The following is a 15,373-nucleotide window of genomic DNA, read 5'->3' as shown; positions in this document are numbered from 1 at the left end:
AATTGAGTGTATGTAAACTACTGACCCACTGGGAATGTGATGAAAGAAATAAAAGCTGAAATAAATCATTCTCTCTACTATTATTCTGACATTTCACATTCTTAAAATAAAGTGGTGATCCTAACTGATCTAAGACAGGGAATTTTTACTAGGATTAAATGTCAGGAATTGTGAAAAACTGAGTTTAAATGTATTTGGCTAAGGTGTATGTAAACTTCCAACTTCAACTGTATATAAAAACAGGTGATATGTGTAAGATACTGACAGACTCAGTGCTGCATCCATTTTTGGATGTGTTTGAAGGGGGAATGATTTGAGCGATGCACCATAGAAGGAAAGAGACAAAGTGTTTAGTTGACCTACCCATGTTGGTGTTGTGGATAACTGGCTTGCTCCACACTCCGCTGCGTTCCTCGTTGTTGGGTCGGACACCAAACTCGTAGGCCGTGTTGGGCTTCAGGTTATCGATGACCATGTCGCTGGAGGGGCAGGTCTGTTGAGTCCACTTCCTGTTCCTCTCACGGTAACGCACTGTGTAGTGCCTGGGTCAACACAGATAGAACACAACATTGTTCATTATCACACATTTTCATCAGTAGTATTATAACATGTATTGTGTAGTGACTATGTCAACAAACATATAATTTAATAGAAATGTCAGACATTGTGTAGTAACATGGATACTACAGCATGATGGCACAGTTTCTAGGGACTCATTTGTAACACAATGGCTTGTTATTAAGCTGTGAATGCAGAGCTGAAAGTTCTAGTTTCCTGTTTGAGATGTGTTGTGCAGGCCGTGGTCGTGTGCGACATTCAAGTGTTTGAAAAGCTAGTAGGGACTTTAGAGTTTGCTGTGAGCAGAGCAGGTTGAGGTCAAGCTTTCCAATGGGTTTTCCAAAGCTGAGTAGAGAGAAGAGGGGAAGAGGTACAGTTGGTTGATGTGTAGGATGAGGATCACTCCACCACTACATACACCTGTGCCCTCGCCCCACTGCCTCCCTGGAGGAACAATGTGTTGCAGTTATACCACATTTCTAATGCTGTCTGTTGTGTATGACATACTGTGAGTGTCAGTTTGAGTGAAATACGTCTGCTTTTCTCAAGCTGTGAAAATAATCTCCTTAGTGTGGTGGGACCCACTGTGTGCTTTTTGACCCATCTGAGTACCCTTACTGCCCTGTGTCTCTGTGGACAGAGAGCAGCATGACGAACCAGCACTGGAACGGGAACAACATGAACCTTTGTAGACGGGTTGGGACATGAGCTGTGTACCCGTAACCCCCTCACTGGCTCACTCTGAGCGTACATGTTTGTGCGTCTTTACATGTATGTTGGTGTACTTTAACTCACCCGTCCTCCAGGCAGTCGTTCATGATGTCCACCTCGTAGGGCGTCTTGAGGAAGGTCCCCCAGGACAGCAGCACCGAGGTGGGGGTCACGGACCCAATCACCAGGTGCAGTGGCTTCTCCAGGTTCACCTTGCCTGGGGAGTCACAGGGGTCAGAGTTCAAAGGTCAACCTCATCAAATTCAAAGCAGTGGGTATAAATAAGAAAAAAGTCAATGTAATCTTTCAAATCATTACTGGTAACACAGAGTTGGTGCACGTGCAGTACCTGTGCACTGTTTCTTCACATTGTTAATTGGGACGGGCTGGACAGCAATCAGGTACTTGGGCTCGGCATCTGGAAGAGAGATTCAGGGTTTAGCACTGCTAGCAGAAGAAAGGTTGCTAATGAATGTCTCTGAAGTGGATCGCTCCATAGCGTTGAGTGTGTGTGTTCTCATATGTTACCTGACTGAACATTCCAGACAGGAACAGGACATGCTGTCTTGAAAAGGAGGCTTGAGGGTGAGGTGTGTGTGTGTGTGTGTTTTCTCTGTGTGTGTGTGTGTGTGTGTGTGTGTGTGTGTGTGTGTGTGTGTGTGTGCGAGCATCTACATGTGTCTAGGTATGTGTGTTGTATGGATGTTGGATGAGTCAAAGTGAGTCTGCACAGATCTGTCCTTTGTCAGAATGCATAGAATCAAACCATGACTAGAACGTGAAGATAAAACACGTGTGCCAGAGCAATCTACCACAGTTCATGGGGCATAATCATGCAATCATACATTACATACCAAACACACACAAACGCCTCACCGATCTCGGTCTCGTAGGGCAGTCCGTTCTCTGGGAGTTGGATGAACTGTTTAGAGAACATGCTGCTTCCGTAGCCCAGGATGTAGCCCTCCAGCTTGGTGTCAGCGTTGGGACGTACAAACTTCATCACGATGGTGTCGCCTGTAGCGTTGATCCTCACCTTCATGTTCTGACGTCTCACTGGGGGCAGAGGAACACAGAAGGTTGTTGTATAAAATCCCTGTCTACGGATTACATCTTCAAACTAAGGGCAACCATGGCATCCGTGAAATAGAGGGAGACGCATTCATCCATGTATACAGGTAAGAGAGTCTTGCTAGCTACATACATTATATATTTCTAATTTTGTCAGAAAGTCATTTCATTGCAAGTTAAAGTGTACTGTTAGCTAGCTAGCTAATGTTAGCTGGCTGGCTCGCTAGCTAACGTTAAGTGTCTGATCTGTGTAGTAACATTATTTGGAAGCAGTGCCTTCGAAAAGTATTCAGACCCCTTGACTTTTTCCACATTTATCACATCTTGTTAGGTTACAGCCTTATTCTAAAATGGATGAAAAAAAATTTCTCCCTCATCAATCTACACACAATACCCCATAATGACAAAGCAAAAACGGGTTTTTAGAAATGTTTGCTAATAAAAAAAATGTATAATAATGAAATATCACATTTACGTACATAAGTATTCAGACCCTTTACTCAGTACTTTGTTGAAGCACCTTTGGCAGCGATAACAGCCTTGAGTCTTCTTGGGTATGAAGCTACAAGCTTGGCACACCTGTATTTGGGGAGTTTCTCCCATTGTTCTTTGTCAGGTTGGATGGGGAGCGTCGCAGCACAGCTATTTTCAGGTCTCTCCAGAGATGTACCGATTGGGTTCAAGTCCAGGCTCTGGCTGGGCCACTCAAGGACATTCAGAGACTTGTCCCAAAGCCACTCCTACATTGTATTGGCTGTGTGCTTAGGGTTGTTGTCCTGTTGGTGAACCTTCGCCCCAGTCTGAGGTCCTGAGCACTCTGGACCAGGTTTTCATCAAGGATTGTCCTTCTGAAAGGTTCTCTCATCTCCACAGAGGAACTCTAGAGCTCTGTCGGGTTCGTGGTCACCTCCCTGACCAAGGACCCCCCCCCCCCCCCCCCAATTTCTCAGTTTGGCCAGGCGGCCAGCTCTAGAAAAAGACTTGGTGGTTCCAAACTTCTTCCATTTAAGAGGCCACTGTGTTCTTGGGGACCTTCAATGCTGCAGACATTTTTTGGTAACCTTCCCCAGACCTGTGCCTCGACAGAATCCTGTCTCGGAGCTCTACGGACAATTCCTTCAACGTCATGGCTTGGTATTTGCTCTGACATGCACTGTCAACTGTGGGATCTTATATAGACAGGTGTGTGCCTTCCCAAATCATGTCCTATCAATTGAATTTACCACAGGTGGAATCCATTCAAGTTGTATAAACATCGCAATGATGATCAATGGAAGCAGGATTTACCTGAGCCCAATTTCGAGTCTCATAGCAAAAGGTCTGAATACTTATTTAATAAGTTATTTTTATTTTTTATTTTTAATACATTTTCCAAAAAAATCTAAAAACCTGTTTTTGCTTTGTCATTATGGGTATTGTGTGTAGATTGCTGAGGAAAGTGTTTTATTTAATCCATTTCAGAGTAAGGCTGTAAAGTAACAAAATGTGGAAAAAGACAAGGGGTCTGAATACTTTCTGAAGGCAGTGTAAGACTGAATCGAGCTAGTCGGTCACGTATTTTACTTCATTATACAGTATGTGCATTTTGCAAACTGCAGTGAGATATCTAAGGGCAAACTAAATAGTTAAGTTGAAATTGTGGAACATGCTTTTGAAAAAATAAATATACACACACTGCCAGCAGCCGCCAGAGACATAGAGGTTGGCCAGAAATGAGGGGAAACCATGGTTTTGATAAATAGCCTCAAGCTTTGCCAACTGTGTGTTTTCTATCAAAACTGCATTTGTTTTTTTTTCTCCTCAATATTTCAGAACAAACAATGAGGGATTGGTTTTTGCTTTGGCTCCAAGGGGGGGGGGGGGGGTTCCAGTGTATGAAACATTTGGAAACGTCAGGCTGCGTTTCTCCAACTCCAAAACAAGCAAACATTGTCTCAGTCATCTAAGAACCTGGTCCAAACCCCAACAGTTTGGCCGTTCTTCACCAGGGACTATCAGGCTTATCTATATGTATTTCCAGTTTGAAATGACTGGATGTTTATAAATGGACAGTCATTACCCCAATCATCTACAGTGCCTTCAGAAAGTTTTCATACCTCTTCACTTATTCCACAATTATTGTGTTACAGTCTGAATTAAAATTAAAGCTGTTCACAGCCAAGCCACAAGAACAGATGAGACTAGAAAGGAATATTAGCCAACAACAGCACAGATAAGGAAGAGGATTTTGTTATCGTCTTGGATACAGGCAGTGAGGATTAAGAATGACGGATTATCATCTTTAAATTCCAACATCTCCAACGTAACAGAATGTTCAAACTGACCAAAGCTTTGTCACTGTTACCACTGACTTACAGCTTGAGGACCATATTCATCTTCATAACAAACACACGCACACACAAACACCTAGGCTTGTACTGAGGGCAGCAGACCTGTAGATAGCCATCTGTAATCATGGACCTGAACTTACCAGCACCCTGTTATATGTAACGAATAAATACTTCAGTTGAATGTACCAATTGACTCTTTGACCTTGATGGACCTCATGGATAGGGCATGCCTTTGACCATCTAGGGCCACAATTACTAAGCATTTGCACCAGGTGAAAAGCTCACACCTATAGCAACAACATATTACTAAACAATTGTGTTACCATATATGTTACTACACAGGTATGAGAGAAACGTCATGTGAAATGTTCAGATAAAACCATTGAGATAGCTAATTGGCTCTTCATCTGAGAAAATGTAGTCCACATGTTGTGACAGGGACACAGTGTGTGCAGTGTGCTTCACACTCTGTTCCAGGTCTCAGCAGCTACGCACACTTATTTAATTATGCAATAGATCAATAAATCATACATTCTTTCATAAATGTCATCTGAATGTTATTAGAAGGTGATAACTAATGCACATTTCCCACATAGCTGCAGTATTCATCCAAGTGGTTACTAAGAGGGAAGATCAGTTAGATGTTTTGTTTTTATGGAGGAGAGCTCTGCCTATCACCATGTTATCATGGGGTTTACTACAGCAACTTTCTCCACTCGCACACTTCAACAAATCAAATCAAATGTATTTATATAGCCCTTCTTTAATCAGCTGATATCTCAAAGTGCTGTACAGAAACCCAGCCTAAAACCCCAAACAGCAAGCAATGCAGGTGTAGAAGCACATCAGAGAAACGACACAATCCTAAAATACAATCCTTTCTTGATCAAGAGATGAAACCTCCACCTCATACTGATAGTGAATCACCACAAAAAGTGGACCAGACAATCCATCAATCCATCAGCACAACAAGACACAATAAACCCTCCCACTCTGATCACACTGTATTCCTCTATGGCTGGATCATAGAGCCTCCCTTAGACTGAAGAGACTGAGCGGAAACATTGACTGGAGGCGACTGGGCTTCACAACGGCCATCCCGGCTCATCACTGGTGATGGATAATCCTCTGGGAGAGGGAGGAGGTCATTAGGCCTGTCAGTGGTTGAGCTCAGTGCTCTCGCAGAAATGCAAATTCACTGTGTGTGTGTGTGTGTGTGTGTGTGTGTGTGTGTGTGTGTGTGTGTGTGTGTGTGTGTGTGTGTGTGTGTGTGTGTGTGTGTGTGTGTGTGTGTGTGTGTGTGTGTGTGTGTGTGTGTGTGTGTGTGTGTGTGTGTGTGTGTGTGTGTGTGTAGCTTTGGAATCATTGTCACGTTTGTTGTTAATCTTGCCAAACTAGGTCCTCTTGGCAGCTTGTTTTGTATTCTTAGTTTTTGGATTCCTCCCCCTTCATGTCCTTCTATACTTGTTCTTCTCCTTCCTCTGTTTGAAGGGACATTGACTACTATGATCCCACTGTATGCACATACAGTACATAAAACACACACATTCACACACTACTGGGCAGGTTTTGTGTTTTAGGGGCTCTTTAACTTTAGTCTAGTTGAAGACTGTGGGGCTCTCTAGCTGTAGTCTAGTTGAAGACTGTGGGGCTCTGTGGCTCTAAGTCTAGTTGAAGACTGTGGGGCTCTCTAGCTGTAGTCTAGTTGAAGACTGTGGGGCTCTCTAGCTGTAGTCTAGTTGAAGACTGTGGGGCTCTCTAGCTGTAGTCTAGTTGAAGACTGTGGGGCTCTGTGGCTCTAAGTCTAGTTGAAGACTGTGGGGCTCTGTGGCTCTAGTCTAGTTGAAGACTGTGGGGCTCTCTAGCTGTAGTCTAGTTGAAGACTGTGGGGCTCTCTAGCTGTAGTCTAGTTGAAGACTGTGGGGCTCTCTAGCTGTAGTCTAGTTGAAGACTGTGGGGCTCTCTAGCTGTAGTCTAGTTGAAGACTGTGGGGCTCTCTAGCTGTAGTCTAGTTGAAGACTGTGGGGCTCTCTAGCTGTAGTCTAGTTGAAGACTGTGGGGCTCTCTAGCTGTAGTCTAGTTGAAGACTGTGGGGCTCTCTAGCTGTAGTCTAGTTGAAGACTGTGGGGCTCTCTAGCTGTAGTCTAGTTGAAGACTGTGGGGCTCTCTAGCTGTAGTCTAGTTGAAGACTGTGGGGCTCTCTAGCTGTAGTCTAGTTGAAGACTGTGGGGCTCTGTGGCTCTAAGTCTAGTTGAAGACTGTGGGGCTCTCTAGCTGTAGTCTAGTTGAAGACTGTGGGGCTCTCTAGCTGTAGTCTAGTTGAAGACTGTGGGGCTCTCTAGCTGTAGTCTAGTTGAAGACTGTGGGGCTCTGTGGCTCTAAGTCTAGTTGAAGACTGTGGGGCTCTCTAGCTGTAGTCTAGTTGAAGACTGTGGGGCTCTCTAGCTGTAGTCTAGTTGAAGACTGTGGGGCTCTGTGGCTGTAGTCTAGTTGAAGACTGTGGGGCTCTCTAGCTGTAGTCTAGTTGAAGACTGTGGGGCTCTCTAGCTGTAGTCTAGTTGAAGACTGTGGGCCTCTCTAGCTGTAGTCTAGTTGAAGACTGTGGGCCTCTCTAGCTGTAGTCTAGTTGAAGACTGTGGGGCTCTCTAGCTGTAGTCTAGTTGAAGACTGTGGGGCTCTGTGGTTCTAGTCTAGTTGAAGACTGTGGGGCTCTGTGGCTCTAGTCTAGTTGAAGACTGTGGGGCTCTGTGGCTCTAGTCTAGTTGAAGACTGTGGGGCTCTCTAGCTGTAGTCTAGTTGAAGACTGTGGGGCTCTGTGGCTCTAAGTCTAGTTGAAGACTGTGGGGCTCTGTGGCTCTAGTCTAGTTGAAGACTGTGGGGCTCTCTAGCTGTAGTCTAGTTCAAGACTGTGGGGCTCTGTGGCTCTAGTCTAGTTGAAGACTGTGGGGCTCTGTGGCTCTAGTCTAGTTGAAGACTGTGGGGCTCTCTAGCTGTAGTCTAGTTCAAGACTGTGGGGCTCTGTGGCTCTAGTCTAGTTGAAGACTGTGGGGCTCTGTGGCTCTAAGTCTAGTTGAAGACTGTGGGGCTCTGTGGCTCTAGTCTAGTTGAAGACTGTGGGGCTCTCTAGCTGTAGTCTAGTTGAAGACTGTGGGGCTCTCTAGCTGTAGTCTAGTTGAAGACTGTGGGGCTCTCTAGCTGTAGTCTAGTTGAAGACTGTGGGGCTCTGTGGCTCTAGTCTAGTTGAAGACTGTGGGGCTCTGTGGCTCTAGTCTAGTTGAAGACTGTGGGGCTCTCTAGCTGTAGTCTAGTTGAAGACTGTGGGGCTCTCTAGCTGAAGTTGATTTTATGTAGCTCTGCTGGTGTTTGGCTCTCAGGTTTCCATCCTGAAAATGAGAAGGTGAAGAGCTGGGGAAGAATGGTTCCGCCTCAGAACAAAAAGAGCGAGGCCTCACCTACAGGATCACATAACTCCAATGGGGGACAGGGGAGGGGGTGGGGCTTGATAAGCTTTAGGGGGCTTTACACCACTGCACCACACCTTTGGCCATGGGCCAGCCATGCTCCAGGTTCTCAGGGAGGAGAGCTTTACATCACAGCCCAGCTAGTGAGAGCCGTGCCTGGGCTAACTCTCCCACACTATCATCTGCACTGGTCCACCTGATCTCATACTATATCTCCCACATCTGGCTCAACTACAGCTGTTTTCTCCGGTGGCAAAAATATTTTTCTCTTTTCCCAACTCTCCCTTCCTTCGTCTCCCTCCATTGCTCTCCAATCATCCCTCCATCTGTCTAGCTATCTCTCAGCCATCCCTACATCTGTCTAGCTATCTCTCAGCCATCCCTACATCTGTCTAGCCCTCTCTCAGCCATCCCTCCATCTGTCTAGCTATCTCTCAGCCATCTCTACATCTGTCTAGCCCTCTCTCAGCCATCCCTCCATCTGTCTAGCTATCTCTCAGCCATCCCTACATCTGTCTAGCTATCTCTCAGCCATCCCTCCATCTGTCTAGCCCTCTCTCAGCCATCCCTACATCTGTCTAGCTATCTCTCAGCCATCCCTACATCTGTCTAGCCCTCTCTCAGCCATCCCTCCATCTGTCTAGCTATCTCTCAGCCATCCCTACATCTGCCTAGCCCTCTCTCAGCCATCTCTCCATCTGTCTTGCGCTCTCTCATCAATCCCTCCATCTATCCAGCCCTCTCTCAGCCATCTCTCCATCTGTCTAGCTATCTCTCAGCCATCCCTCCATCTGTCTAGCCCTCTCTCATCAATCCCTCCATCTGTCCAGCCCTCTCTCATCCATCCCTCTATCTTTCTAGCTCTCTTATTCATCCCTCTATCTTTCTAGCTCTCTTATCCACCCCTCCATCCCTCAGGCTGTAAGAGCACATACAACTGAAAAATTAAAGGAGAGTCTCACACTGTAGGAGCTCAGATGCAAGAATTTAATACCATCGTTTCAACAGCCATGCTGTCTTCATCAGTATTTAATACACCTAACATGCACAAAGAGATATAAAGTGCATCAACAACATGGCACATTGCAAAAAGGACCAAACTGCCACAATCCTGACCTGTAACCTGGAAACACTTTCATTTGTAAAGACTGGACACTATTAGTAGGAGTTAACCTCTCTTACCCTCGCCTGCCCACCTTGTTTCACGGAAATAGGACAAACTCCCGTGGCTCTTAAAAAATCCAGCACGAGCACAATTTTGGACATGGCCAGTTGTGAATAGTGAACACCTTGGAACACCTTGCTCCCGGTCAACGAAAGACAGTCCATGGAGTTTCAACATGATGTACAGTAGGCATACAGAAGACACAGAGTACTGTATTCTACTGTGTACCTATAGGGCAAACTTTATCTCTCAATTGAGTGCATGTGTCTAGGCACACATTTACAGAACCACTAGCTTTTCAGGCAATATGGGGCAAGGCAACGGCCACCTGTGGTTGTCACGGTAACATTTGCAGGGCAGCACGTTTCGGCTGCCGTGTGATAACGGTCAAATGCAATAACACATGATACATTAACAACCACATCACATACCATCCAACATACAGTATGATTAAGCAATAAGGCGCCTGGGGGGTGTGGTATATGGCCAATATACCAATATATGGCCAATATACCACAGCTAAGGGCTGTTCTGAAGCACGATGCAACGCGGACCCCCGAGGTGCCTTATTGCTATTATAAACTGGTTACCAACGTAATTAGAGCAGTAAAAATAAATGTTTTGTCATACCCATGGTATACGGTCTGTTATACCATGGCAGTCAGCCAATCAGCATTCAAGGCTCAAACCACCCAGTTTATAATAACAATTGCATAGCATTAATCATAGTGTACCTAGACCATGACCACATAGCATGAAGTACGCCCATTGTTTTGAGCATGGTCTCAGCGGACATAGTCTCAGCGCAAGCATTACAATAACAGTCATAGTCCAGACATAGATTCAACAAAGCAATAATTGGGCGGCAGGTATCCTAGTAGTTAGAGCGTTGGGCCAGTAACTGAAAGGTTGCTGGATCGAATCCCCGGGCTGACGATGTAAAAATCTGTCATTCTACACCTGAACAAGGTAGTTAACCCACTGTTCCCCGGTAGGCTGACATTGTAAATAAGAATTTGTTCTTAACTCACTTGCCTAGTTAAATAAAGGATAAAAAATGATGTCTAACAATATTATATGAACCCATAATCACTACAGGATCCAGTTGTAGGTTGATAATTAGCCCTATCTGATGATGATAAATACCAGTCTCCAGTTTGGTCCAACAATTCTACATGAAACTGAGCGGTCAGCATCATAAAATGTAATGTGATCATAGTATGGGGTGTCCACATTTCATTCACCTGCATTCACATTTCATTTACTTCATCTGAGGCTAACTGTCGTTGTGATAGGCAAGACAGAATTCCAATAAAAAAGGCATATATTCATGCTATTTCATGTACAGTCAACTCTTGATAAGTAAACATTGGATAACTGCAGGCTGTGTGCTCTATTTCACCAGTTCTTATTAAAGTCCTGTCATTTTCATTGTATTGACCAGGAATCGACTGTAAGTGTTTAGTGCAAGCCAAGCAATTCAAATACCATTGTATTGATCAGAAGTCAACTGTAAGGGTTCATCATGGCCATGATGATGATGCAGATGTCACCTACCTCTGCTTCTCCGAGCCGTGGACGAGCTGGCTAGCACCATCCCAACGATGAAGAGGAGGAAGAGGAGGAAGGTGTGTGAACGCTGCATGGTTGTAGCTGATCTGCAGAGGTCTCAGGTAAAAAGGACTGGCTGGTGGGTCTCACTAGATACACGTGACTTGTGTAGATCTGCTCAGGTGCTCCACTAAAGGATCTCAGTTCAGGACTAAGAGGAGGACTAAGGTGAACCACTGGACTAAAGTACTGGAGAATTTCAGTGTAAATATCAACCAGCTCCGGACTAGCTCACAGACTGAGCCTGGTATACGACTAGAACAGTAGAACTAGAACAGTAAAGTCATTCTCCTAGGTCTGTGTGATTCTGAGAACTGTCTCTGGTGGCTGGACTACTTCTCTGAGCTGGTGGGTCTCAGGACTAGTGCAGCACACTGGACAGGCTCTGTCTGGGGCTGAGGGGATGGTTGCTCTGGGACTCTATGCTGTGCTCTGGGATCCAGGGAGACCAGCCTGCAGCATATATACATACAGAGGGAGGGGACACAGGGAGGCAAACACACCTCCTTCTTTTTTCTCACTCTCCCACAGAGAACAGAGCTCTTTTACATTCTGTCACACCCACTCATTCTCTCTCTCTCTCTCTCGCTCTCTCATCCCACTTTCATTCTTTCTGCATGTTTTTTTCTACGATGTCCACAACTCCACTGTTTTCTATCCATAAAGCTCTTGCTGATTTTTCATTGCACTTATTCTCTATTTCTCCCTTTCCTTTCTTTGTCTCCCTCCTTCTTTTTCCTTCCTTTCCTATCCCTCACTCTACCACTCTTTTTACCTCTCTCTTAATTTAGCCCAAAGTTGTAAGGTTATGTAAGAGTCTTCCATTCTCATCACGCTCTCATTCCTCTCTCATCCCTCTCTCACCCCTCTCTCATCCCTCTCTCATCCCTCTCTCATCCCTCTCATCTCTCTCTCATCCCTCTCTCATTCCTCTCTCATCCCTCTCTCATCCCTCTCTCATCCCTCTCTCATCCCTCTCTCATCCCTCTCTCATCTCTCTCTCATCCCTCTCTCATTCCTCTCTCATTCCTCTCTCACACAATCTCAACTCATTCTACTGTACCAAACCCCAAAACGCGCCACTAACACGTGCAACTTTGGTCACTTCATGCACGTAACTATGAGCAAGCCCCCAAACATGGCATTTTGGCAACATGTCACCCACCCATCACAAACACGTGCTGGTATATTAGTGCTGCACCATAAAAGTGCCTTTCAACTGCAGACTCATCCATCAATGTTTATCACCATTGGGCACAGTGAGTGTGTGGTAACGTGCGTGGTAACGTGAGTGTGTGCTTGCGTACATACTTGGGCACATGTGCGCGTGTGTGTAAGCGCATGTGATTGAGCGTGTGCATGTGTGTGTCTGTCTGGGTCCAGACTGCCAGCAGTCAGTCGTCCAGCAAAGTTCTGCCAGAACCAGGCCTCTGGGATGGGGTGTGTTACCAGGAGCTCCGCCCCTCTGGCACTGAGGTTCCATCCCACATGCCATCACACGAGACAGGAACTAGGCTTGGGCAGAGGGGGCGGGTCTATTCAAACAGGAAGTCCCTATGCACTGTCATATTCCAGGACACAGGCTTCGTTCTCCAATATCCATATAAAGGTATGTGTTATGGTGCTACAGAGTCAATATTCACATAAAGATATCCCACTGGGCACACACTGGTTGAATTAACGTTGATTGAAATGACGTTGAACCAATGTGGAATACGCATTGAATTGACATCTGTGCCCAGTGGGACGTGTTATGGTGCAACAGACTACTTTCCTTTAAATGTTATTATTCAGAGCTTATAAATGAGAAACAACTATATTTAGAACAAAATAGGAAAATACACAATGTCTTTGTTAATTTGCATTAGACATCAAGGACTAAAGACTTAGTCAGATCACAAAATGGCTATAGTTAAGGTTGTAAAAATGTTGATTCTTTGTCTCTTTGTCCTGTCCAGTAAGCCAGCCATAGACTGGTGTGTCAGGGTTTATCTGAGGACAATGGGGAACTTTTTACTATCCTGCCCCTGTACCTGGCCAAGCCCCGTCCCCCTGTTCAACCTCTTCAACTGCTGTTCCTCCCTCCACCTCCTTCTACCTCCTCCAACCTTTTTCCTCCTCTAACCACCTCCTTCCACTTCCTCCCTCCTCCTTACATCTCCCTCCCACTCATCCTCTCCCCATGTAGTCTGTGAGGGTGATCAGTGATGAAGCCACAGGAAGAGACAGAACAGTGAGTGCAGGATGGCGTTGTCTGAGCTCAGCTTACATAACCGTGTCTTTGCTGCAAAAGCCATGTCCAAGACTCCCTCTGTACAGCACAATACCACCTCTGTCCCTCTGTACTGGGCAAAGGATGGGTGGCCAGAGAGAGAGGGAGGAGGGAGAGAAAGAACAAGGGAGGGAGGGTAAAAAAGGGATGGATGGAGAAATGGAGAGACAGAGTGGAGGAAGAGAGAAAGAACGAGGGAGGGAGGGTAAAAAAGGGATGGATGGAGAAATGGAGAGACAGAGTGGAGGAAGAGAGAAAGAACGAGGGAGGGAGGGTAAAAAAGGGATGGATGGAGAAATGGAGAGAGAGAGTGGAGGAAGAGAGAAAGAACGAGGGAGGGAGGGTAAAATAGAGAGGGGTTGGACTAAAGCTGTGCCAACAAAAATGTCCAAAGTACTCTAAAATGTTGTGAAACCTCTGAAGTGAGACAGGTGCCTTTGATTTAAATCTGAGACACAGAGTTTTCATCCAATCTAGTCAATGTTCCACATACTCCGGGGAAGACAAGATAACTGTTCCCATAGCATCTGTCAGTTTTGTTCTTAAGATATTTCCTTTGTTAACCTTCTCCAGGCCTTATCCATGCTATCCAGCTAACCTGTAGTGGAATGTTGTTTATTTCAAGATAGCCATATACCTGTCAGACAATGTCCGGAGCTATTCGTGACCCTGACCTCTGACACCCCACCTCTGACCTCAGATTCCTTTGAGGTCAGAAACACTTGTCTACAAGTATGTGCTTATACTGCGTGTCTGTGTGCCTGGTGCCAGTGTGTGTATGTCTGTCAGATGGATACTGATGTACTATATAGTCAATCCTATGGTGATCTACACTGAACAAAAATATAAATGCAACATGAACAATTAATTTGTTATATGAAACAACAGTTCATATAAGGAAATCAACTGAAATAAATACATTAGGCCCTAATCTATGGATTTCACATGTATGGGAATACAGATATGCAACTGTTGGTCACAAAAAATGGTAGGGGCGTGGGTCAGAAAATCAGTCAGTATCTGGTGTGACCACCATTTACCTAATGCAGCGTGACACATATCCTTCGCATAGAGTTGACCAGGTTGTTGATTGTGGCCTGTGGAATGTTGTCGTACTCTTCATTGTGTGAAGTTGCTGGATGTTGGCGGGAACTGGAACACACTGCATCCCAAACATGCTCAATGGGTCACATGTCTGAGTATGCAGGTGTAAGGCTTGAGCGTTGTGGGAGAGGAATCAGACGCAGGAAGCAGCGATATCGGGTAATGGCTTTTAATGAGCCCAACGGCGAAAACACAAGCCACCCCAAATAGCAATATGAGCGCACACAAAACAAAGTGCCCCAAACACAGGGGACAAACACAGTCGGCGCAAAAACACGCACTAGCGCAAAACACCAACAGCGTATACACAAGCAATACAAATGAGAAACAATCCCGCACAAAGAGCAGGCGGGCCAACTAGCTAATATAGCCCCGCTAATCAACCCAACTAAGGACAGGTGCAAACAATAACAGAAAGGGGGGGAAAACAAAAGGAATCAGTGGCAGCTAGTAGGCCGGTGACGACGACCGCCGAGCACCACCCGAGCAGGAGGGGGCGCCACCTTCAGTGGGAGTCGTGACAGCAGGCCATGGAAGAACTAGGACATGTTCAGCTTCCAGAAATTGTGTACAGATCCTTGCTATATTGGGTTGTGCATTATCATGCTAAAACATGAGGTGATGGTGTCGGATGAACGGCACGACAATTGGCCTCAGGATCTTGTCATGGTATCTCTTTGCATTCAAATTGCCATCAATAAAATACTATTGTGTTCATTGTCTGAAGCTTATGCCTGCCCATACCATAACCCCATCTCCACCATGGGACACTGTTCACAACATTGACATCAGCAAACAGCTTGCCCACACGACACCATACACACCGTCTGCCATCTGCACAGTACAGTTGAAACCGGAATTAATCCGTGAAGAGCACACTTCTTCAGTGTGCCGGTGGCCAACAAAGGTGAGTATTTGCCCACTGAAGTCCGTTATGATTCCGAACTGCAGTTAGGTCAAGACCCTGGTGAGGATGACAAGCACGCAGATGAGCTTACGTGAAATGATTTCTGACAGCTTGTGCAGAAATTCTTTGGTTGTGCAAACCCACAATTTGATCAGTTGTCTGGGTGGCTGGTCTGAGACGATC

At 45.6% G+C, this 15,373-nt stretch overlaps 1 protein-coding gene across 4 annotated transcripts in view; it reads right to left on the bottom strand.

The window, feature by feature from the left end:
• LOC106586705 (target of Nesh-SH3) overlaps positions 1-11,331 on the bottom strand; it is a 47,739-nt gene extending 36,408 nt beyond the window's left edge. For all 4 annotated transcript variants that reach the window (XM_045707492.2, XM_045707493.2, XM_014174254.3 and 1 more), the window contains exons 1-5: positions 10,854-11,331; positions 2,146-2,325; positions 1,619-1,687; positions 1,354-1,486; positions 364-542 (exon numbers count right to left, since the gene is read on the bottom strand). In XM_045707492.2, the coding sequence (XP_045563448.2) occupies positions 364-542; positions 1,354-1,486; positions 1,619-1,687; positions 2,146-2,325; positions 10,854-10,941 (649 nt within the window). In that variant the 5' untranslated portion in view covers positions 10,942-11,331. The remainder of the gene's footprint in view (positions 1-363; positions 543-1,353; positions 1,487-1,618; positions 1,688-2,145; positions 2,326-10,853) is intronic.
• Positions 11,332-15,373: the final 4,042 nt, after the last annotated feature.

The sequence above is a fragment of the Salmo salar genome, chromosome 25, assembly GCF_965601325.2.
Source record: "Salmo salar chromosome 25, fSalSal1, whole genome shotgun sequence".
Classification (NCBI taxonomy): Eukaryota; Metazoa; Chordata; class Actinopteri; order Salmoniformes; family Salmonidae; genus Salmo; species Salmo salar.
Note: the sequence above shows the minus strand (reverse complement) of the source record. Positions and strands in the feature narration are given on the sequence as shown.